At 37.9% G+C, this 26,683-nt stretch overlaps 1 protein-coding gene across 1 annotated transcript in view; it reads left to right on the top strand.

Annotated features, from left to right (window-relative positions):
* Positions 1 to 26,683, top strand: part of TRHDE (thyrotropin releasing hormone degrading enzyme) — a 486,396-nt gene that overhangs the window by 146,513 nt on the left and 313,200 nt on the right. The window contains exon 3 of the mRNA XM_003405210.4: positions 430 to 556. Coding sequence (XP_003405258.4) covers positions 430 to 556 — 127 coding nt within the window. The remainder of the gene's footprint in view (positions 1 to 429; positions 557 to 26,683) is intronic.

The following is a 26,683-nucleotide window of genomic DNA, read 5'->3' as shown; positions in this document are numbered from 1 at the left end:
ATTATATTTTTGCTCAGCTTGGTAATACTTCCAAATTTTGTTACAATGTGTTTTTTAACAAATCATGAATTTTCTCTCCTGCCGAGCCACCGTGTCTTGTCGACTTTCAGCATGGTCAGGGACCATTATACTAATCCACCGTACCTTCATATCTCTAGCAGGCACATGTAAGTGATAATGTTGAATATTTATTTTGATGCAATGTGTATAAATTTTCTCTATGTCATCGTGTGAAGTGAGGAAATTGTAACTTACTCAACTTGGCTACTTCAATTGTTTAAGTTTGATTCTTTCTGCTATAGAGTGCTTTGATATATGAACAAGAATACTGTTTACTTTTGGCACTATTTGAAGTAATTTGTGTAGATTCATATTTGTAGGAAGGATGACCAAAGGGCTAAAGTAACTTTTATGCATATTTTTAATTAGGTGCGATTATATGCAAGACCTGATGCTATCAGAAGAGGATCCGGGGACTATGCTCTCCATATAACAAAGAGATTAATAGAATTTTATGAAGACTACTTTAAAGTGCCCTATTCCTTGCCAAAACTCGGTAAGAATTTTCTTGGTTATTTTATTGGAAGGCTCCTTGAAGTTGGGATTTCTTGGTTAAGACATTTGGAAAGCATAAAAATTCCAAGGGTTATATTTGTAGAGATTATGAGCATGAAATAGAATTTCTTCTGAAGTGGTAAAATAAAATATAGTGCTTCTGGAGTCTTGCCACAAAGTGCTCATAGGAATTAAGAAATTATGTAAGTTTAAGATTCTAAAAGGTAATCAAAATACTTTGTTGAAAACACAACTGTGGACGAGGTTCTTGCCAACATTTCATTTAATCTTCACAACTACCATGGAGGATGGATATGGCTACACCATTTTTCATAAAAGGGAATTGAGACTCATGGAGTTATCCGTTCATCCAGATAGCCAGTGAGTGAGGGAGCTGGGATTTCAAACTAGGTCTCTATGATTCCCAAAAGTCTTCAATATGTTACAGTGAGAAGGCGCTCATTGGTAAGTTTCTCTTTCCTAATTCTCAGATGTTGGGCCACAATGTATGAGTTATCCCTTTGGTTATTTTTGTTCAGTCACAGTTTGAATACAGAGTTACAGGAAATAAAAAGAAGAGAAAAGGGGGACTCTAATATTAATGGAGCTTGTGCTCATGATGAATGTTCTTACATTTCTTCCTTTTACAGAGAGAATATGCTCAATAATTGTTGGGTGGATGAATAAATGAATTAATTTTGTTACCCTAATTTGAATGAGGCTGCTTTTTTGGCAACATAATTTTTCTATGACTCTCCAGAAAGTTAGAAAATGTATATCCATTATAAATGCTGAAGTTATTTTTGCTTCTGAGAACATCTCTTTTGAAATATTACATCACAATAGTACTTTTCTTCCTCCTTCCCCCCTCCATCTTTTTTCCTTCCCAAGAGCATTTTTGATCAGCATCCACATAAAAGGTATTGCTCACTGGCAAGAATAAAGTGCTTACTCTATCAGAGTGTTAGCATTTGAACCACAAGTTCTCCTCCCTGGAGAACTAGGCTGATTTCATTAATGGACTTGCCTGCTGTGTAGCTTTACTGGTCTTATGATGAGTAGTTCAGAAAGTAGACAGAATGCTAGTTGATATTGTTATCAATGGGTGTGGCATACAACTTTTGTGAATGATACTATAAAATCCTGAGCTCATTTGGAAACATGTGCTGTCAGAATCCATAGGCAAAATTTCATTTTAAATAGGTCCCTATGTTTACTTTTCTTTCTTCCTTTTGCCCTGTATTTTCTTTTCTTTCTTCCTTTTGCCCTGTATTTCAAGTTCCCCATTAAAATCTGTTACACTGAAATCTCCCTGGTAGGGACCCAAGGCAGAAAGGCATACCTGACCTCATTTGCATGGGAGGTGACACTGTTCTCTAGAGAAAACATTCTGGAGTGTCCCAGCTTGACCCTTATGTAAAATTCACGAGTGCTTATGTTGCAAGTTCAGCAAGAGAAATAAAATGTGGAGCTTTCTTTGTCCCTTCAGACCAGTAATCAGCAGAGGAACTCAATTTACAACTTCAGGGGGTTCCGTGTAACTGTCAGCTTGCAACAGGAAGTGTTTCTGTTCCTCCGTTTCACTCACAATTGAACCATGTAGGCTTTCTTCTGTAGAAAAGAGCTTCGTTCGCCGTTACTTTTACTCGTTAAGCTACCTTATGGTGTATATAATTGAATGATTGACTTATCCCAGCACATTCCTGTTTATGTGTCTTGGGGAGTTACCACAGCACACGTACTTTGTAAAATTTCTCTTAAAGTTCTACGTATTTCCTAATCTATAGATATTTAAATCTATATGTTAATGGCATTGTAAGTATACTTTCTACATAAAAATCCTTAAGAGCAGAAGCATTTGGACGTAGCCTTAGATTTTGTCGTACATCATGAATTATATTTCTGAAAAACAAATTTTGTGGAAGCCAACTCAGTCTTTATTAATGATCCATGTAGATGCGTTCTAGATATTCACTGCAGCTACCTTGACCCTTCAGATCCATCTAACATAGGTTCCAAGCCCTCTTCTACCCTTCCTCCCTCTCTCCCTTCTTCCCTCCCTCCCTTCCTTCCTGCCTTCTTTCATTCCTTCCCACTTTCTTTCCTTTCTTTCTTACTCCCTCTCTCCCTTCTCCTCTCCCTCCCCTACTCCTTACTTATTCTACTGGTGTTTATTGAGTGCCTACCATATTATAGACACTCTACTATATGATGGTGATACAGTAGTGAATAAAAAAGGCAAAAGTTCCTTCTTGCCTATGACATTCTGTTAAGTGGAGGCATGTTAAAGTTTAATTTCAGATGGAGATTAAAAAAAAAAAAAAAAACAGAAGAACCAAGCCTGTTGCCGTTGAGTTGATTCCGACTTATAGCGACGCTATAGGACAGAGTAGAACTGCCCCACAGGGTTTCTAAGGAGCGCCTGATGGATTTGAACTGCCTACCTTTTGATTAGCATTCATAGCTCTTAACCACTACACCACCAGGATTTCCTCAGATGGAGATAAGTGACATTAAAAATAAAGCTAGAAAGGATGAATAGAAAGTGTGTGGGGACTGGAAATGTGGCTGAAGTTTTTAAATGGGTGATCACAGAAGGCTTCATTGGGAAGGTGACTTTTGAGCAAAGGACTTAAGGGGGTGAAGGAGTTAGTCCAGTGAGTATAATAAGGGCTGTAGACAGAAGGAACAAAGCAAAGTGCAAAAACCTTCAGGTGGGACTCTTGTAATGGATATATTTGAGAAAGAGCAATGAGGCAAGTGTGACTGGAGCAGAGTGAGTAAGGGAGTAACCAGTAAGAGGTGACATCAAGGAGTAATGGATGGGTGTCAAATAGTGTAGATTCAGCAAGCCGTGGTAAGGACTTTAATTTTTTTTCTGAGTGAGATGGAAATCTATTGGTCAGTTTTGATCAGAGCATTATGTGGTATCATTTACGTTGTAAAAGGATCATTCTTGTGGCTGGGTTGAAAATATACCATAGGGTAGTAGTTCTCAATCATGGGCAATTTTGCCCCTCAGAGAACATTTGGCAGTGTTTGGAGATATTTTTGGTTCTCACAAACAGGGAAGGGATGCTACTAGCATTTAATGAGAGGCCAGGGATGTTGCTAAACATTCTACAGTGCACAGGTCAACCCTCTACAATAAAGAGTTACCAGTTCAAAATGTCAGTAGTGTGGAGATTGGGAGACTCTGTTTTGGGTGAAAATGGTAAAGGCATGAAAACCAGTTAAAATTTAGGCAAAATATGATAGTCACTTAGACTAGGATGTTAACAGTAGCATAGACGAGATTAGTCAAATTCTGGATATATAATGAAGGTAGAAGCAATTGAATTTGCCGATGAGCAAGATGTGGAATGTGAGAGAAAGAGAAGAGTCAAAGATAACTCCAAGGTTTCTGGCCTAAGAACTAGAAAGATGGAATTGCCATTTACTGAGACAACAAGATTGTCTATCAAAGGAGGAGATAGACATTTTAGAGGCTGACATGTCTATTTAACATTTAGGTGGCACCTTGATATCTGTTAGAAATTTAAGTAGACTGCTGAATTTGCAAATATGGAGCTTGGTTGAGGTCTGGCTAGAGATATACATTTGTCAGCATATAATGAAATATAAAGCCTAAGGCTGGGTGGGATCACCAAGGCAGTGAGAGAAGATAGAAAACAGAATGGAAATAAGGCAGGATTGATCCAACATTTAGAGATTAGGGCCAGCAAAGCCTAGATTGTTGTTGTTGTTAGGTGTCATAGAGTTGAAAAAGGCTGGGAAGAAGGACCTAGCGATTTACTTCTGAAAAAAAATAAGCTGGTGAAAACCTTATGAATAACAGTGGAACATATTTGATATAGTGCCAGAAGATAAACCCCTCAGGTTGGAAAGCAATCAAAAGATGACTGGGAAAGAGCTGTCTCCTCAAAGTAAAATCAACCTAAATGATGTGGGATGGGGTCAAGCTTTTGGGATGGACCTTCATCTGCTGATGTGGCACAACTCAAAATGAGAAGAAACAGCTGCAAACATCCATTAATAATTGGAATGTGGAATGTACGAAGTATGAATCTACGAAAATTGGAAATTGTCAAAAATGAAATGGAGCCCATAAAGACCGATATCCTAGTCATTAGGAGCTGAAATGAACTGGTATTGGCTATTTTGAATCAGATAATCATATGGTCTGCTATGCTGGGAATGACAAATTGAAGAAGAATGGCATCGTGCTCATTGTCAAAAAGAACATCTCAAGATCTATCTGAAGTACAGCACTATCAGTGATAGGATAATATCCATACACCTACAAGGAGCAACAGTTAACACTACTATTATTTAAATTTATGCACCAACCACTAATGCCAAAGATGAAGAAATGGAAGATTTTTACCAACTTCGGCAGTCTGAAATTGATCAAACATGCAATCAAGAGACATTGATAGTTACTGGTGATTGGAATGGAAAAGTCAGAAAAAAAGAAGGATTGGTAGTAGTTGGAAAACATGGCCTTGGTGATAGAAATGATGCTGGAAATCACAGGATAGAATTTTGCAAGACCAACAACTTCATCATTGCAAATACCTTTTCTCAACAACATAAGCAGTGATTATACATGTGTACCTCACCAGATGGAATACACAGGAATCAAACTGGCTACATCTATGGGAAGAGATGATGGAAAAGCTCAATATCATCAGTCAGAATGAGGCCAGGGGCTGACTGTGGAACAGATCATCAATTGCTCATATGCAAATTCAAGTTAAAGTTGAAGAAGAATTAGAAGTCTTTGAGAGCCAAAGTATGACCTTGAATATATCCCACCTAGATTTAAAGACGATCTTTAGAGATTTGACGCATTGAACACTAATGACTAAAGACCAGATGAGTTGTGGAATGACATCAAGGATATCATGCATGAAGAGAGCAAGAGGTCATTAAAAAGAGAGGAAAGAAAGGAAATACCAAAATGGATGTCAGAAGAGACTCTCAAAATTGCTCTTAAACATTGAGAAGCTAAAGCAAAAGGAAGAAATAATGACATAAAAGAGCTGAATAGAAGATTTCACAGGGTGGCTCGAGAAGACAAAGTAAAGTATTGTCATGAAATGTGCAAAGACCTGGAGATAGAAAATCAAAAGGTAAGAATACACTCGGCATTTCTCAAGCTGAAAGAACTGAAGAAAGAATTCAAGGCTAGATTAGGAGCTAGTAAGTGCTACTGAGAACGAGCAGCTAATTGAGGCACTGAAGAAGCCAGGAGTAAATGGTGTTTAGTGAAGAGAATATTTCAAACAGAAGCAAGCGATCAATTGTGACAAGTAAAGTTAGATGAGGACTGAAAATTGACCATTAATTAACTTTAGCAATGTCAAGGTCATTAGTGACCTTGGCAAGAACAGTTGCAGTGGAGCATTGGGGTCAAGGCCTGATGGATGTGTTCAGGAGAGAATGGGTGGGGGCACTGACTAAAAACAATGAGTATAAACCAAGGACCAGCATTTCTGCAAATTCCCAATGGGGAGAGTTCTGGGAATAGGAGGAGAGGGAGAAAGGCTTGTGTTCTAATAATGCTCAGCTCTGGGTTAGAGCTGTTTCTGCCAAACTGAAGCATCCTTACCTTGCAGGTCTGCCTGTGTTCCAAACCATGTCAAGTGAAATGTGGAACCTGCCTCTTTCTATTAGAAAACCAAAATTTAAAACAAATGAGCAGATAATAAACTCTCTACTAGTTGACTTAAGTTTACTGAAGCTTTGCAGGGGATATGTGCGTGTGGAGGTGTTATATTACAAAATAGCCTTAAAATTTAATATTAGGTTCTCCTTTTATTAAAGGTCATTTTTGATGTCCGGTCATAAACTCTGCAATATCTTCTCTCTTCTCATTTCCTCCCTTCCCAAACACCTTCTCTACTGTGTCCTCATCTCACGCCAGCTCATCTCCAAGGATTTGAATTTTCGCCTTAAGTGGTTTTTCAGTATAGTTTCCTAAGAGGAATTCTGATGCGTGCTCTTAGGATAATAGTTTATTCCCCTTGTTATACAAAGATGGACTTTTAACATTATTAAGCCAAAATAGTTGGTGTTCACTGTGTGAGGATTTGGTTTTAAATCTCTAAATTAGGTAATTAAACTATAGATAGGGAAACTATTTGTATGAGATTGGCAGAAATTTTGTATTTCTTACTGTTAAGTTGTAATTAGAAGTATACAGTTTACTTGACACAATACAGCAAGTCTTTCTATTTCTATGTGTTCTATTTTCGTGAGAACTATCAGAGGCGTGAAGTGCTACTTTAAAAGAATGTTGTGGAAATTTAAAGAATTAAATTATCCTCTTTCCTTTTATCCCAAAGGGATGTTGAAAATAGCAACAACAACAAATACTTCTATCACATTTACGGTATGTGAGCCACTCCTAACGGCTTGATACACTTTAATTCATTTAGTCTTTACCACAACCTTCTGAGGTAGTCCCTGTTATTTTCTCATTTTCCAGATGAGGAAACCTAGGCATTTAGTGACTAAGTAATGTGCTCAGATCACACAGCAGGAATTAATGGATCTGGAATTCAAACTCAGCCTGCCTGGCTTCAGGAATAACAGAATAGGTATTTTTGTTAATTTCATACTGATATTAAAAGTGACACATGTTCCTTTTAGTGAATTTGGAAACTTAAAAAATAGAAAAAAACACATATATTGTAACTCATAATTTCATCACCCAGAAGATATATTTGAGTATTTCAAATGTGTTTTCATCATGAATGTTTTATAAATTAATTAGGTGGCAGATAAAGTGGCTCAGTTGTATGGGAATATTTTGTTATTCACTCTAGATTTCAACTAATGATTGCAGATAGCTTTCAGTTTCCTTTTGCTGCTGCTCTGTAATTTGTAAATCAGTAAGTTTCTTAAAGCTTTTGCTTGATTACTTCTTTTCAGGACTTCATGCTTTTATGACGAACTCATTACCTACCTGGCACAGTGCTGCCTTTGAAGAAGGAGAACTGGTATTTTGTAACAAGAATTTCTGCCCTCAAGGAGATTGTGGTTTTGTTGAGGAGACAATACGATACTTACTGGAATAGATGAATTAGAGACTCACACAATATGGAATATAATTAAGTGCCAATATTTTTTAGGGTACAAATATAGTACCGTGTTAGGTTAAGATGGGAAATCATTATACAGTGTTGTAGGCATGAAATGCATATAAAAATAAGCCTTATTTTGACTTGAGTTCTAATAAAGAGATAGGAAGTTAATGGGAGGTGGAGCATAAAGAAGAGGGGAAGTCATTCTGAAAGTTGCGTGGTAGGGAAAGTCCATGATTTTTTCTTCATACCTTGGGCTTTATGTTTCATGTTGATAGAGTCTATTTTTTTATGATAAATTATGAGATAAATTGCATTTTTGAAGTTTAGTGAATCAGGAGGCTAGCTTGAATGACTTTTTAAGTCATTAAAAAAAAAAAAAAAGCCAAACCTATTGCTGTTGAGTTGATTCTGACTCATAGCCACCCTATAGGGCACAGTAGGACTGCCCCCATAAGGTTTCCAAGGAGCGCCTGGTGGATTCAAACTGCTGACCTTTTGGTTAGCAGCCGTAGTCTTAACCACTAAGCCACCAGGGTTTCCAAGTCATAATAGATACATCTGTTTCTGTATTGTGATGGTGATAATGATTTGCTACTTGCAGGTAGGAAAGCTTTCGGATAATTTTTTGTCATGAAATGTTGTATTGACTGTTAAACATTTACACCCTTTGATTATGTATTTTTTCCCTTGAATTAGTGGCTGTATTTGTTGTTTTTAATTTGAGATAATAATTATATAATACTACCCTGTAATAAAAAACAAAACAAAACCCTGTATTACAATGTTGACTATGCATCTCACGTTTGAGATTTTCTCAATGCATTTGTGTGCGTGCCTGTGTGTGTATGTTTTCCCCAGTATGCCCTTTTTTTTTTTTTTTGGCCTTTACTTAGATATTAGATTGCATAAATATTGAGTAACATGTATGTGTTTTGTTAAGAGCCTCAAGTAATATTGCTTTTTAAAATAAAATTTCTGGGGGCTTTTTATATAGTCTAGTCTAATTCTGTGTAATGGGAATTCATCCGCCAAATGCTTTCTTTCAACCAGAACTCCTCAAAGTATCTGAACTTACACTGGAGCTGTTTAATCTTGTGGTTTCTTAGTGGGAAGTACCTTAAGGCTCTCTCTGTGGGTTAACATTAGTGCTTTCTTAAGGAAGCAGGTAAAGCAATACATCCCTTTCTTGTTCACTAAGTACCATAGGGAAATAGTTTGTTCAAACGACTATCCTTTCACTGGCTTTTTAATCAAATAAATATAGCCTTTTCCTGTCTTACGAAGGTAATTTATTTCTGCAAAGCCCTTCATAGGGTGATTTTTCTCATGAACTAAAAAAGCAGTTAAATTATTATTTTCAGTGGGAAATATTTTTATGTGTTTCCAACCCCGATCTCTTATACTAAAACCACACCACATCCTATTAAAATGGATACAGTTGCTTCAATATTTAACAGTTATTTTAACACAATTTAACAAGGCATTTTTCCCTTCATTAATTACTCTATAAAATGGCCATTTAGCTGTTCTTGTTAAGATGGTTTGTAGCTATTACATGCTATACATTTCCAAGACTACACTAAAAAACGAAATATGTGTATGGTACTCAATGTTTACGATATTTTACCACTAATGCAAAAAAAAAAAAAGTAGAAGAGTAAAGATGAAAGAAATCAATGAAGGCAATGCATTTTAGCAGGAATGATGCATGAGATTATTACTGCAGTAAACTAACAAACCATAAGCACACTGAGAGGAGAATTTAATATAATACAAACCAACTATAGAATTGAATTAACTAGTTAATTCAACAAGCATTTATCGAGTAGTTACTATGTATGTTGCTCTCAGTAATGATCATAAATGGTCTCTTCTACTAGCAACCTAAAACCTATCTGGAAAGAGGTTTTCTACTGTTTCGCTAGCTTGCCAATGTTGTTTCGTGTTCAATTTGGTTATCACCCTCTTCCCTCATTCTTTAGTTTTAAGAGTTTCAACCCTTCACAACTTTGGGTTTATGCCCACGCATATTTTCCCTAATTCAGTCTGGGTCTTGTGAAAGATTGCTTCTCATCCTGAAAATAAATGCAATTTTAGAAAGTGCTTAACTTAATCAGGGCATATTTATAAGGAGGCCTCCAAGGCCTTGTTTTATATATTCCAACAGAGGTATTTGGTTCTTACAGCTTTGGAGTTGTTAGAAAATAACCGTTTCCAACATTCTTGTATTTAATCATTGCTTAAGTCTTGGGCTATATACCCTTCTCTTTGCCTATTACTATGGATCAACTGACATTGCTCCAGTAATGGACACTCCCACCTTTGTGCACCTGAGCCCATCCTCTCTCACCTTCTCTAGGACATCACTTACTTCTTTCTCCTCCCGAATCTTCAGCTTTCCCTTTTTATTGAATCTTTCCCCAATAGCACTAAAAATATGGTGCTGTTTCTCTCCGCTTAAACACACACACACACACATAAAATCACTCCCACTCATTCCAGCTACTGCACAATTTCTCTCCTTCCTTTTATAGCCAAAGTGCTTTAAAGAGTTGGCTGTCTGCGCTGATTCCAATTTCTCTCTTTCCCTTGTCTCCTGAATGCACTCTACATTAGGCTTTTCCCCCCTACACTCCACTAAAACTGTGCTTGACAAGTTCAATAATGCCTCCACATTGCTAAATCCACTGTTCAATTCTCAGTCTTCCATCTTGAACTGTTAGCAGCATCTGACACAGTTGTTCTTTCTGACTCCTTGGGATACATTTTTCACTTGTCTTCCCAGGCAACACATTTTTCGATTTTTTTTTCTCCTGCTCACTGGCCATTCTTCCTCCCGTCTATTTTCTTTCCTCTCCACCTCTCTAACTGCTTAATCTTGGAGTGCCCAGGACTCAGGTTTTGCACCTCTTTCTTAGCTGCTCGCTTTCAGTCCCTTGTTGACTTCACCCAGTCTATTTAAGTACCTGCTATGGTTGTTAACTCCCAAATTTACATCTCCAGCCAAGTCCTCTCTCCTCAACTCCAGACTTCTACATTCTACTGACTATGTGACATATGTTTGAACGTCTAAAGAGTATCTCAAAATAAACATGTTCAAGTTTGAGGTGCAGATCTTAAACCACTGTCTTGTTCTGTATTCTGACCATCTCAGTAAAGGGCAATTTCATCCCTTCAGAAGTTGCTTGTTCTTGTCAGTTGCTGTCAAGTTGATTGCAAGTCATGGTGACCCCGTGTGCACAGAGTAGAACTGCACCCCACAGGGTTTTCAAGGCTGTGATGTTTTGGAAGTAGATCACCAGGCCTGTTTTCCGAGGCACTTCTGGGTGGGTTTAAACCACCAATTTTCAGCTAGTAGTTGAGTACTTAGCTGTTTACGTCACCCAGGAACTCCACAAAAGTTGTTTAGGTAAAGAAACATGGGTTGATTGTGGATCTAAGTAAAATGAAATCCCTGACAACTTCAATCTTTTCTCCATTTATCATGATGTTGCTTATTGGTCCAGTTGCAAGGATTTTTGTTGTCATTATGTTGAGGTGCAGTCCATACTGAAGGCTGTGGTCTTTGATCTTCATTAGTAAGTGCTTCAAGTCTTCTTCACTTTCAGCAGGCAAGGTTGTGTCATGTGCATATTGCAGGTTGTTAATGAGTCTTTTACCAATCTTCTTCATATAGCCCAGCTTCTCGGATTATTTGCTCAGCATACAGATTGAATAAGTATGATGAAATGATATAACCTTGATGCAAACCTCCTGACTTTAAACCGTTCAGTATTTCCTTGTTCTGTCTGAACGACTGCCTCTTGATCTATGTACAGGTTCCTCATGAGCACAATTAAGTGTTTTTGGAATTCCCATTCTTCTCAATGTTATCCATAATTTGTTATCATCCACACAGTCAAATACCTTTGCATAGTCAATAAAACACCGGTAAACATCTTTCTGGTATTCTCTGCTTTCAGCCAGGATTCATCTGACATCAGCAATGATATCCCTTGTTCCATGTCCTCTTCTGAATCCAGGCTGAATTTCTGGCAGTTCCCTGTTGATATACTGCTGCAGCCACTTTTGAATGATCTTCAGCAAAGCATTACTTCAGTGTGATATTAATGATATTGTTCAGTAATTTCTGCATTTGGTTGGATCACCTTTCTTGGGAATAGGCATAAACATGGATCTCTTCCAGTTGATTGGCCAGGTAGCTGTCTTCCAAATTTCTTGGCATAGATGAGTGAGCACTTCCAGCACTGTATCCGTTTGTTAAAACATCTCAATTGATATTCTGTCAATTCCTGGAGCCTTATTTTTCATCAGTGCCTTCAGTGCAGCTTGTATTTCTTCTGTCGGTACCATTGGTTCTTGATCATAGGCTACGTTTGAAATGGTTGAATGTCAACCAGTTCTTTTTGGTATAAACTCTGTGCATTCCATCCAGCTTCTTTTGATGCTTCTTCATCATTTAATATTTTCCCCATAGAATCCTTCACTATTGCTACTCGAGGCTTGAATTTTTTTCTTCAGTTCTTTCAGCTTGAGAAATGCCAAGCGTGTTCTCCACTTTTGGTTTTGTATCTCCAGCTCTTTGCACATGTCATTATAATACTTTACTTTGTCTTCTCCAGCTACCCTTTGAAATCTTCTGTTTAGTTCTTTTACTTCATCATTTCTTTCTTTTGCTTTATCTGCTCGATGTCGAAAAGCAAGTTTCAGAGTCTTTTCTGGCATCCATTTTGGTCTTTTCTTTCTTTCCTGTCTTTTTAATGACCTCTTGCTTTCTTCGTGTATGATGTCCTTGGTGTCATTCTACAGCTCATCTGGTCTTTGGTCATTAGTGTTCAGTGTGTCAAATCCGTTTTTGAGGTGGTTTCTAAATTCAGGTGGGATATACTCAAGATTGTACTTTGGTTCTTGTGGACTTGTTCTAATTTTCTTCAGTTTCAACTTGAACATGCATATGAGCAATTGATGGTCTGTCCCACAGTTGACCCCGGCCTTGTTCTGACTGATGATATTGAGCTTTTCCATTGTCTCTTTCCACAGATGTAGTCAGTTTGATTCCTCTGAATTCCATCTGGCAAGGTCCATGTATATAGTCGCTGTTTATGTTGGTGAAAAAAGGTATTTGCAATGAAGAAGTCGTTGGTCTTGCAAAATTCTGCCATGCGATCTCCAGCATTATTTCTATCACCAAGGCCATATTTTCCAACTATCAAACCTTCTTCTTTGTTTCCAACTTTCGTCTTCTAATCACCGATAATTATCAATGCATCCTGATTGCATGTTTGATCTATTTCAGACTGCACAAGCTGGTAAAAATCTTCAATTTTTTCATCTTTGGCCTTAGTGGTTGGTGCGTAAATTTGAATAATAGTCGTATTAATTTGTCTTCCTGTTACTGACAGTTTTGTACGTCAGAATAGATCTTGAATTGTTCTCTTTGATGATGAATGCAATGCCATTCCTCTTCAAGTTGTCATTCCTGGCATAGTAGACCATGTGATTGTCCAATTCAAAATGGCCAATACCAGTCCATTTCGGCTCACTAATGTCTAGGGTATCAATGTTTATGCATTCCATTTCATTTTTGACGATTTCCAATTTTCGTAGGTTCATACTTTGTACATTCCAGGTTCTGATTATTAATGGATGTTTGCAGCTGTTTTTTCTCATTTTGAGTCATGTCACATCAGCAAATGAAGGTCCCTAAAGCTTGACTCCATCCATGTCATTAAGGCTGATTCTACTTTGAAGAGGCAACTCTTCCCCAGTCGTCTTATGAGTGCCTTCCAACCCCGGGGGGCTCATCTTCTGGCACCGTATCAGACAATGTTCCACTGCTATTCATAAGGTTTTCACTGACTAGTTCTTTTCAGAAGTAGACTTCTGGGTCCTTCTTCATATTCTCTCTTAGTCTGGAAGCTCAGCTGAAACCTGTCTGCCATGGGTGACCCTGCTGGTATCTGAATACTGGTGCTGTAGCTTCCAGCATCACAGCAAGATGCAAGCCCTCACAGACTGACAGATGCGTGGGGGACCTCACGTGTGTTATTTTATTTATTTATTTTATAACCCAAAACCAAACCAAATCCGCTGCCGTAGAGTCGATTCCCACTCATAGCAACTCTACAGGACAGAGTAGAACTACCCCATAGAGTTTCCAAGGAGCACCTGGCAGATTCGAACTGCTGACCTCTTGGTTAGCAGCCATAGCACTTAACTACCATGCACAGGCCTGCCTAATTTCTGGCTGAAAGGTGGACTTTGGGAGTGACTTCAGTTCTGATTTAGCAGAGTGTCCAGGGACCAGAGTCTTGGGGGTTCTTCTAGCCTCTGTCAGTCCAATGAGTCTGGTCTTTTTTGTGAATTTGAATTTTTTTCTGTGTTTTTCTCCCCCCTGTGTCTGGATCCCTGTCAGATGAGTAAGTGGTGGTAGCTGGACACCATGTAGTTCTTCTGGGTTCAGACTGGTGGAGACTGTGGTTCATGAGATCCATTAGTCCTTTGGGCTAAAATTTTCCTTAATTTCTTTGGTTTTTTCATTCTCCTTTGCTCTAGTCAGGATGAGACCAATAGATGTATCTTAGACAGCTGCTCACAAGCTTTTAAGACCACAGATGCTACTCACCAAAGTAGGATGTGTAACATTTTCTTTTTGATCAATGCTATGCCAATTGGCCTAGATATCCCCTGATACCATGGTCCCCGGCCCTCAGCTCCAGTAACTTGGTCCCTTAGTTTGGATGTATCTAGGAAACTTGTATGACTTTGCCTCAGTCAAGTTGTGCTGACTTCCCCTTTATTGTGCATTGCCTTTCCTTTCACCAAAGTTAACACTTGTCTACTATCTAGTTAGTGATTTCACCTCCCCACTTCTCCCCTCCATGGTAACCATCAAAGATTGTTTTTTTTCTGTGTGTAAACCTTTTCTTAAGTTTTTATTATAGTGGTGTCATACTTGTCTTTTTGTTATTGCCTTATTTCACTCAGCATAATGCCCTCCAGATTTTATCCAAGTTGTGAGATGTTTTGCATATTCATCATTGTTCTTTATCATTGTTTCTGAATCATTGTATGAAGCCAGGATAACTCTAATACCAAAGACTGCTGAAAACACCACCAAAAAAGAAAATTGTGGAACAATATTTCTCATGAATATAGATACGAAATTTCTCAAGAAAATTCTAGCCAATAGAATTCAGCATCATATCAAAAAAACAATACACTACGACCAAGTGGAATTCATACCAGCTATGCAAGGATGGCTCAACATTAGAAAATCAATCAACGTAATCCACCACATAAATAGAACAAAAGAAAAGAATCACATGATCATCCCAATTTATGCAGAAAAGGCATTTGATAAAGTCCAACCCCCTATTACTGATAAAGACTCAATAGAAATAGAAGGGAAATTCATCAACTTAATAATGGTCATCTATATAGTCAGAATCAAGTTGATGACAATGGGTTTGGTGTTGGTTTTGTATATAAAAGCAATAGCCAATATCATTCTCAATGGAAAGAAGCTGAAAGCATTTTCCCTGAGAATGGGAAAAAGACAAGGATGTCTTTTACCACCACTCCTATTCAGCATTGTGCTAGAAGTCCTCGATAGAGCAGTAAGGCAAGAAAAAGAAATAAAGGGCATCCAAATTGGTAAGGAAGAAGTAAAACTATTCTTATTCACAGATAACCTGATAGTATACAAAGAGAACCCCAGAGGTTCTACAAGAGATTACTGGAACTAGTAGAAAGATTCAGCAGAGTAGCAGGATATAAGATCAACATACAAAAATCAGTTGGATCCTTATACACCAATAAAGAGAGCTTTGAGAAGGAAATAGGAAGACAATATCATTTATAATAACCCCTAAATAATAAATACTTAGGAACAAATCTAAACAGGGATGTAAAAGATCTATATAAAGAAAACTACAAAGCACTACTCCAAGAAACCAAAAGAGACATACATAAAAGGAAAAAAATACCGTGCTCATGGATGGGAAGAGTCAACATTGTGAAAATGAGAATTCTTCCCAAAGAAATCTATAGATATAACACAGTCCTGATCCAAATACTAACAGCATTCTTTAGTGAGATGGAAAAGCTAATTACCAATTTTATGTGGAAAGGAAAGAGGCCCTGGATAAGCAAGGCATTACTGCAGAAGAAGAACAGAGTAGGACGCCTCACACTACCTGATCTCAGAACCAACTATATACAGCCATGGTAGTCAAAACAGCCTGATACTGGTATGACAGATGCATAGACCCATGGAATAGAATAGAGAACCCAGACTTAAATCCATCCACCTGTAATTAGCTGATCGTTGACAAAGAGCCAAGGTCCATTAAATGGGGAAAAGACAGTCTCTTTGAACAAATTAACCCAAACCAAACCAGTTTCCATCGAGTCAATTCCGACTCATAGAGACCCTCTAGAACAGAGTAGAACTGCCCATAGGGTTTCCAAGGAGTAGCTGGTGAATTCGAACTGCTGACCTTTTGGTTAGCAGTTGAGTGTTTAACCACTGCATCACCAGGGCTCCATTTAACAAAAGGTATTGGCAAAACTGGATGTCCATCTGTAAAAAAATGAAACAGGACCCATACCTCACACCATACACAAAAACTAACTCAAAATCGATCAAAGACCTAAATATAAAACCTAAAACGATAAAGATCATGGACGAAAAAAACAGGGGCAATGCTAGGGCCCCTAATATATGGGATAAATAGTACACAAACCATAAGTAACAATGCACAAATACCAGAAGAGAAACTAGATAACTGGGAGTCTCTAAAAATTAAACACTTATGCTCATCAAAAGACTTCACCAAAAGGGTGAAAAGAGAACCTACAGACTGGGAAAAAAAAATTTTCGCCACGACAAGGGCCTAATCTCTAAAATACTTCAACACCTCAATAAAAAAAAGACAAATAGTCCAATTAAAAAATGAGTGAAGGGTATGAACAGACATTTCACCAAAAAAGTCATTCAGGTGGCTAGCAGGCACATGAGGAAAATCTCGTGACCATTAGCCATTAGAGAAATGCATATTAAAATTATGGTGAGACACCATCTCACCCTGACATTACTGGCAGTAATAAAAAAAGGAAAATAACAACTGTTGGAGAAGTTGTGGCGAGATTGAAAGTCTTAATGCACTGCTGGTGGGAATATAAAATGGTACAACCACTATGGAAAACGATATGGTGCTTCTTTAAAAACCTAGAAATAGAAATACTGTATAATCCGGCAATCCCACTCCTAGGAATATGCCCTTGAGAAATAAGAGCTGTGACAAGAATAGACATATGCACAGCCATGTTCATTGCAGCATTATTCACAATAGCAAAAAGATGGAAACAACCAAAGTGCCCAACAATAGATGAATGGATAAACAAATTATGGTACAAACTCTGTTCTAACTATCTTCACTATGTAGGAGAAGGAGAGAAGGCTAAGTTTTGGTGACTGGGTAAATCAAATAAAATATGATTTTATTTTTTAAAATTATTTTTAAAAGTATTATTGTGATTTTTGTTGAGAATATACACAGCATAACCTACATCAATTCAACCTTCTTCACATGTATGATTCAGGGATATTGATGACATTCTCTGACTTGGGCAACCTTTCTCACTTCTCTTTTCTGAGTTATTCCTCCCTCATTAACATAAATTAATTACCCGTTACGTTTCCTATTTAATCTTTTGAGTTTCTGTTGTCAATTTGATCCCATATAGGTAGATCTTAAGAATGTAATGCTCAACGCAGACATTCATTACTAGTTAAGCTAAACTATTTTTGGTTTTACGAAGACCTCAGGGCTATTTTTGTTTTAAGATTTAAAGATTATCTCAGGGCAGTAGTTTTGGGGTTTACCCAGCCTGCATGACTTCAGAAAGTGTGGATTACTGGAGAATTTGAAATTCTGTTGTTCATTTTTCCCATTTTTGATCAGGATTCTTCTATAGAATTTTTGATCAAAATGTTCAGTAATGGCAGCCAGGCACCATTCAGTTCTTTTGGTTTTCTTTTTAAGAAAATAAACAGAGAAATAATGATTACGTACCTTATAAATGACAAGAAAATGCCTTTCTGGTAAATACAGGTGGAAGGGATGACAAATGAGTTAACTATATGTCTTGGCCATCTCCATCTGTTAAATCTAGAATACAAGTTATCTGCTTCCAAAAGTACAGTGGCAGAACAGGCATAAGCTAGACATTTCCATTACAAATGGGAGAAATTGGAGGAAAAGAAGGGATAATAGGCACCAAGCAAGTCAGCAGAACAGGTTACATTAGCCCTCAAGGCTTTGAAAATAATCCTCTGCTCTCTGAGACTTTTATGCAATGGCTTTGACCTCCAGACTCTAGGTATTGGCCATATTCTCCAGATTCATTGTGGAGGCCCCTTGGCTCTGGGCTTCAGCTCCACCTTCTAGGCTAACTGGGACTGCAACTCTGCTCCCTTGGCTTTAGGTGTCATTCTCCTAGTCCATCTGAGTGGTGACTCCACCCTTAGAAACATTCAGAGGCCATGACTCCACCCTTTGAAACCCCTGAGGTCGTGACCGTACCTTTTGAGACTGAGACAGCTTGGCTTCTTGTGTCTCCTTGTCTCTTCAGCATCTGCTTCCTGATTTTTGGCCTCTCAGCTCTTTGGGCCTCACGCCGGCATCTGCCCTGCTAGGGCAAGTGTTCCAAAGCCCTGTAGCTCCATTGATAAGTGCCTGGAGACACCTGACTCCACCAGGAATTCTCCTGTGCACAGGCACTCTGCTGTCTTGCTCCATGGTTCGGCTCCAGTGCTGTCTTCTGGTTCTGCTGCTGCTGGTTCTCTGCCACTGCAGGTTCTCTGTTGCTGCTGGTCCTCTGCTGCTGCTGGTCATCTTCCACTGCCATTACTCTATCCATTCACAGATCAAAACTGCTCCCACATTTTAGGTATCTGTTAGAGCAACGACGATGGCACTAGTTAGAGCAGCACCCCACTCTCTGTACAAAATTCCGTCTTGGTCATCTAGAGCTGCTATAACAGAAATACCACAAGTGGATGGCTTTAACAAACAGAAGGTTATTTCCTCACAACAAAGTAGGTTAAAAGTCCAAATTCAGGGCATCAGTCAGCTCCAGGGGAAGGCTTTCTTTCTCGGTCAGCCTTCTCATCAGTCTTCCCCTGGACTACAGCTTCTCCAAGCAGGGACCCTGGGTACAAAGGAGCACTCTGCTCCTGGCACTGTTTTCTTGGTGATATGAGGTCCCCCTGTCTCTCTGCTGGCTTCTCTTTTATACCTCAACAGATTGCCTCAAGATACTATCCAATCTTGTAGGTTGAATACTGCCTCACTAACACAACTGCTGCCCATCCTCCCTCATTAACATCATAGAGGAAGAATTGATAACATAAAGGAAAATCACATAATACCAGGAATCAGGTCCCAGCCAAATTGATACATAGATTTTTTTTGGGATATAATTCAATCCATGACACTATAGTTGCAGCAACTTTGTCCTTAAAGATCTATGTAAAGGAAGTTGTTGGTGAAAAATGAGTAAGTTGGTACTTGGAAGAAGTACTGAGCTTTGTTTTATTATCTAGGGCTTTGAACCCATTTAGAATAGTTCAGTCATGGCTGATAGAAACAAGGGCAGGCTATGCATTGCACAGTAACCAAATCTGTTGTGCATCCCATTTTGACCCAGGTAGGAAACAGGTAGCAGTGCCCCACAAGAAGATGGTGGTTGGCTACATTGCTTTGAATGCGTGTCATGGTGTGGTAGGCTGCCATCTTTGAGTGGGGCAGAGCTGCTTGTTTCCTACTTGGTTCAAAACCCGATGCACAACAGATGTGGTTGCCTTGCAGTGGGTGTGCTGCCCCTGTTTCTGTTGGCCATGACTGAACTGTTTCGAAGCCCTGTTATTATCATAGCAATTCTTGGGTAAGGTTATCAAGAAATTGTGCTTTGTACTTGGAATATTTGCAATCTCAAAATGAAGCAACTATCTAGTTGTTTGTTAGCTTTTCTCCCCTTTTTTCTTTGAAATGAGAATAACATTCATTCATGGATTTGATAAATTTTTATTGGATATTTACTAGATTTTACTCTACTAAATGGGAATGCTAGTGGCTCAGTGGTTAAGAACTCAGCTGCTAACCAAAAAGTCGTAGTTCGGATCCACCAGCCCTTGGGAACCCTGTGGGGCAGTTCTACTCTGTCCTGTACGGTTGCTATGAGATGGAATTGACTTGACTGGCAACAGGTTTTTGGTTTATTCTACGAAATACTGGAGAGTCAGCAGTTAGCAAAAGAAACAGAACTTCTTGACCTTATTGGGCTTACATTTTAATGAGGGAGGATAGGCAGAAAATATAATAAAGTAAAATACATATAGGTTAGAAAGTGATAACTGCTCTGGAAAAAAATAAAATAGAAATGTTGGCAAGTTCGATTGTAGTTTTAAGCAGGGTGTATGGTCAGTGAAGGAGCCTTGGTGGCACAACGATTAAGCTCTTGACTGCTACAGGAAAGGTTGGTGGTTTAAACCCACGCACCCGCTCTGTGGGAGAAAGACCTGGAGATCTGCTTCTGTAAGATTATAGCCAAGAAAACTCTATGGGGCAGTTCTCTTCTGTCACATGGGGTCACTATGAGTTGAAAATCAACTCAGTGGCACCTAACAACAATAACAATGGTCAGGAAATGCCTGATTCAAATGCTGAAAACCTGAAAAGAGATGAGAGAACTCTGAAGGAGGAGGTTGTCTGACTTGTTGAAGGAAAAGCAAGGAGATGAGCGTGCCTGGGGCAGACTATGTGAGACTGAGAACTAGGTCTTTGAGGTAACTGTATCCTGATGACGAAGGGACCTTGTTTGGCCATTGAAAGGCCCACTTTCATTTTGAGCAGATGAGTGATCTGAGGTGACTTAAAATTTTAAGAGACCACTTTGGCTGCCTCATGTAAAAGAGACTTTTGGGGAAGAGGGGAGGCAAGGATAGAAGCTGAGAGGCCTTTGCAATAATCTGAGAAATAGTGGTGTCTTGGTCCAGAGTGGTAGAGGTAGTCAGAAGTGTGTGATTCCTGATGTATTTTGAAAGGAGAAGCAACACGGTTTGCTGTATTATAACACATATGAAGGCTTGATGCCAATTCCTCTGAACTGCAGTTTGCTGTATTTTGGATGGTGACTAGCTTGCAAAACTATGTATCTACAGACAAGGGGCGCAATCTTTTTATGCTTCATTCTTTCCTTTTTGGTTATTTGAAATTAACATAACAAGATAGGTAATTTGTGTTTTCAGTGTTGTCCAAACAGAGCAGCTGCACTTAGAACAAAATAATGGTTGTAATAATCCTTTCTTGGAGCAAATTGTTCCTTCGCTGGCCATTGGTCAGTCTGGAGTTAATTATAACCAAGTAGCAATCCAAAGCCTCAGAGGACAGAAGGAACATTTCATTAAAGCCTAGGCTGGGGATTATTGCTGACAGAAGCACTGCCAATCAGGCAATTTTAAAAGAAAGGTGACCATTCCCATAAACTTTAGAGCTAGAATAGCTTATACTGAGAACAGTGGGTTTTTTGAAATAGCTTCATTTCAAGAAACTGAACTGCGGGATAGTTATGTAAATTAGGGTTAAGCTTCTGAAAGTCAATTAAGGCAAAATGCTCTGTAAGAGAGGAATAGTCAGAATATATTTATTTTCTTTTCCCTTTTTTCCAGGATTATTGTGATAGTGGTTTTTATCCCGTTGAGAACTTCTCAGACCTGTTGCAAAGATGTGCGGTGATTACTTGTTGGCCGATTATCCTTCCTAAGGTTTAGAAACTTTGAATGGTTGTTATAATCAGGGCATTCCTTTAACTCTGGCATTTAGGTCTTCTGATATTATATGACAATGGAGAGTAATAAAGATCTTTGCTGTAAACCGTGGAATATCCATTTGCTCTTCTGTAAAGTGAAAAGCAGGTGTGCCATTTTTATCTGAGTGAGGCGTATTTACTTTGTTCACTCTTTTTTTGTAATCTAGCAGGTGACCCCAGAAAACCATATATAATTAAACTTGGGTAGATATTGAGAGATTATTAAAAGGAAAACAAACAGATTTTTTCCAGCTACCAAAAAATGATAGTCTTTTTTTTAGAATGAATTATTATAAAATCAGTTATTCTAAAAGTTTAAATTATGACTTTATCCGGCATGACACTGAGTTATCTGGGATTGAGCCTGAAGCTTTTTGTGGAATTTTAAATGAAAAATGTATCACTGGTCCAATTTTTAGTCTTAAAATCTCTCATCACTGTCTCTGAGAATTTTGATGCTACTGCTTATATGTTTTGAAATGTAAAACAGACTGAAGTGTAAAACAAACCTTAGCCTGTATGGGAGGTTGCAATATACAAGCAGAGCGAATCCAATATGGTAGTTGTAAATGAAGCCCCTAGGGCATTTCTAAAGCTTTTTAGAGTCTAATTTTAAAAAGAGGGTGAGCACCAAATGCCATTTTTCAGTTGGAGGAGTTTTAATAGTTTGTAGTTTAGATTTATATTTTATTGGCTTTATTTTTCTCCTTGTGGGTTTTACGTTCTTATGGGAAATAATTCGTAAATGACCTAGAGTGTGTCTTCAATAGTATAGAATAGGATGTTTTTTAGTGTTTAAATTGTTTAGCAGTGTTTTTCTATTTCACAGACTGAAAAATATTCACTAGGCTGTAAAATAATTGGTACCTTGATAATGTTTAGGATCGTTTGGCTTCTTAAATATATTTAGATACACCCTGTCAATTTTTATTAATATTAATAAAGCCAGACTGTAAGTGGTATGAAACTTGATGAGCCAAACTTTTCTAGTGGACAAAACCAACACTCCACAGTTATAGCAGAAGTTTGGTTGTAATTTCTTATACTTATTTTTTATGTAGGGACTTGGGTGGTTTTCAATACTATTTGCTTAGATTTGTGGTAATGCCAATGAGTACATGGCCAAAATACAAATTGTGAAAACTGCTTGAATTTTTCAGGCCTCGTCTTGACATATACATCTTACATGGCTTACTTTCATCATTTAAGAAATATGATTGATGTATCTTCTTAAATATCTGCAGTGAAATAATCTGTGATTAGAAAGAGTTTTCATCATGTAAAGAAGTCTCTGTGATCAATACCACAGTGATTAGCAAACATTCTTTGTAACAGGTCAGATAGCAGATAAATATTTTCAGGTTTGTGAACCATACCACTCTTGAGTTCGTTGCAACTACTCAACTCTGCAGTTGTAGCAAGAAAGCAGCCATAGACAATACATAAATGAATGAGTGTGGTTGTGTTCCAATAAAATTTTATTTACAGAAACAGATGGCTAGCTGGATTTGGCCTGTGGGCTGTAGTTTGCATTACTTGATAACCTCCTTCATTCAACAATATAAAAATCTACAATTTCCTCAAACCAAGAGGCCCTAATTAGGGATTTATTTTTTTCTGTGTTTTTGTATATGCTTGAAAATCAAATTGCACTGGCAAATTAAAAATAACTGGTATGCTTTGTTTTTATTAAGGGACTCTTTTCTCGTAAATAATAGCACATGCATTAATGAGATTTACATGTGTATTAAAAACAATAATTATATACTGTATTATTTGTGTATGATATATGCATATATCAATTCATTTATATATGCATTTTGGAACATTTTAAAATTATATATTATATAAGTATGTATAAATATGTTTATATATACCCTATTACACATTCATATTTATATATTGTATATTTATGTTCTATATATATATTTGGAAACCCTGGTGGTGTAGTGGTTAAGTGCTACAGCTGCTAACCAAAAGGTCGGCAGTTTGAATCCGCCAGGCGCCCCTTGGAAACTGTATGGGGCAGTTCTACTCTGTCCTCTAGGGTCGCTATGGGTCGGAATCGACTCGATGGCAGTGGGTTTTTGGTTTCGTATATTGCACATTCATTTGAAGACTTTTATGTTGATACCTTTGTATAATTTATTTAACATTCTCATCTAAAATGAATAACGTCTGGAAACTTCCTTGATTTATCTATCAGGATTCACCAACTCATTTTTCATCGCAACCTTGAATAATGTGTTAAGTTAAGGAGACAGGCTGTAGAGTGTAATGGCTGAGCCTATAGACATTTGAATCAAGGGGCCAGACTTAGATCTCAGATCTGCAGCTTATTACCTGGAGGACTGCTCTGAATTTCAGTTTTTTTTTTTTTTTTTTAAATCTGTAAATGTGAATGATAATATTACCAACTTCAAAGAGATGTTGTGTTCTTGGTGTAATGTAAGCATGTAATATGTGCCATTGTGGTAGTTGCTGTCGAGCTGATTTCAATTCATGGCTACCTGTATATGTAGAGTAGAACTGCTTCATAGGCTTTTCAAGGCTGTAACCTTTCAAAAGCATATCACTGACCTGTCTCCCGAGGTACCTCTGAGTGTGTTTAAAACACCAACCCTTTGGCTAGTAGTCAAACGTTTATTCATTTGAGCCACCCAGGGACTCCACAGTATATACTAGATACTTTTATTTTTATTGATACAATGCTTCTCAAAATACTAAGGTCACCAAGGCTTATGGCTGGGTCATTGATGACCCTGCTTCAGAGGTTGGTCCACAGGAAGAAGGCCCCACCTGAGAAGTGAAGGGTGGTGTGAGGCAAGGGTGGGCAAGGGTGTGCATAACCCAAAAGTTAATCTCAGGGAACAGAGAACATTTTTTAGTATCTGTCGCATTTTTAAAACCGAGAAAATGGTAAAATTGAGGCTCTGTTCCCACAGTGTCAGATTTTATGTATCTGTTGTCAAACATATCAGTCATTTGGGTTATGAGATTAAAAAAAACCCCAAAACTACAAATAAATTATCACTACAAAGAAAATGCATTTATCCTCATTTATGGATGGCTGTTGATTTATTTGGGTTGATGTAATGTTATGTTGTAGTTGAATTTCTTTTTTTTTTTTTTTGTACTGAACTTAGAGAGTGAATCTTTAAAGTTGAGCTCATAAATGAAGTATGTAACAAGTATGATAAAAACGTTGCTACAAATTTCATGAAAATAGTAAAGTTTTCTATTAATAAGTCTTTTTTTTCAAACGATAGTAGAATCAAGGTTAATATAACAATGTGTCTCTCATGCATTTGTTTTCTGAAATGCTTCTTTGGAAGAGAACGAAAGGTCAGAATCACAATTAGTAAATGTGTACATCTTTCTCATGTGACCACATTCAGGTATATGTTATTTCATTATAGGTACTGAGGTTGGCAAAAATTTAAGAAATACTAGTTTAGATAATTAGTTGCATAGGCTTGGAGACGTTAAAACAGACTATGTTTAATTTAAATTTGTTAATAGGAGAAGACAACACTTTCTGAGCTCTCAAATTCTTAAAACACAGAAACTTGTTAATAGTCTAGGCAATAGATTATGAAGATACCACTTTCAACAGAACTTAAAGGAGATCCACAGAGTGATGTGTATTCTTGGTGAGATTTGTACTCTTCTCACCTCCCAACCCAACTATTACAATAGCAAACTGCCTAAGGGATCAATACTAAGAAGAAAGTCATAATTAAACTTGATTATGAGCCTCTCACTATGGGATGATCAATTCTTTTCAACTTGATCAACGTCAAAATTCCAAGACTTCAAAGTTGTCTTTCATAACCTTGAGTCTTTTTCACATATGTGTACATCCCCTAATTTGATTCAAATTTATATCTCTTCCAAATCCTTCCGTTATACGCTTTGGAACTCTCTATGTGTCATTAGCAAATCCCCTATATCTACAATTTCTTTTCTGAACATTTTATGTTTTAGCTCTAACTTGAGGGCACATCTTTCCCTGTTGCTCTCTCAGGTGGGAGCTATTTTTTCTTTCACACTTTGCATCATACATACCTGGAAGTGAGATAGTTGCCATCCTTTTTGCTTAGAACTGCTTCCAGATCATTATTCTTCTCTACCACCCTCCAAAAAACCTCTGTTACCTGAGTAGATACAAGTCAGCTACACTACCTGAATCCACACCTCGATTAAATTCATCTGCTCTTCTGTCTTCCAGACATTACCTTTTTTGAACTGATGTTTCACTGATGATCCTGAAACAGTGACTTTTTCTGCCCCTTCTCTGTCGTCGTTCTTGGTGGCTTCAATGTCCACATCATTCTTCGTGGCTTCAATGATTCCCCCAACTCCTTTGAGAGGCCTTGAGCTTCTTATTTCCAGAGGTCTTTTTCATTTTCCCCTCAGCCATCCAGTCCATCGTTATACCCTTGTCATTGACCTTGTCAAATGACCATGTCATTTCCAAAGTTGTACCAACTTGAAACACCTTTATTTCAAGCATCTCATTCTCTGCTCCAGTCTGCTAGCTCCACAGCGTCATTCTTCTAATTCTTCTGCACCAACACGTCTTCATCCTCCTCTTCTATGAGACCCCCAAACCGTTAATGGTACTACATTTTTGTGGCCATGATTCTTCTCGGACCTCACTTCTCATTTCACCCTGATTAGATGATATGATCTATCAGTGTAATCGCTCTCTTGCTTCTATCTTCAACTCCTTTGTTCCAATCGCCATAATTCTTACCTAGCAAAACCCCCACTCCAAAGGTTCATTTTTGGCCTGCATTCACTTGATCATGGTATTCACTTTAAATTTATGACCACACAGCAAAGTGGATCCTTAATGCTGTACAGAAATCATACTATGTTTCTGTAATAATTTTACTCTCCCATTCTTCAAGACACCTATCTAGCCTCTTCTCCTCTCTCCTCAAGTCTCCAGCATACACTTCCCCTTCTCACCCCTGGCGAGTGACCTGTATACTTATTAAAAAAAAAAAAAAGAAGCAATCAGAAGTGAACTTCTTTCTCTTATTATCTGCATCTTCCCCCTTATACTTTGCCTTCCGCCCTGGTATAGTGCATGAATTTTCTGTGTACCCATCTATCTTAGTCATAGTGCTGCCATAACAGAAATACCATAG

This window comes from Loxodonta africana, chromosome 4 (genome assembly GCF_030014295.1).
Source record: "Loxodonta africana isolate mLoxAfr1 chromosome 4, mLoxAfr1.hap2, whole genome shotgun sequence".
NCBI lineage: Eukaryota > Metazoa > Chordata > Mammalia > Proboscidea > Elephantidae > Loxodonta > Loxodonta africana.
The sequence above is the reverse complement of the archived record's forward strand: the minus strand, read 5'-3'. Positions and strand labels throughout refer to the sequence as shown.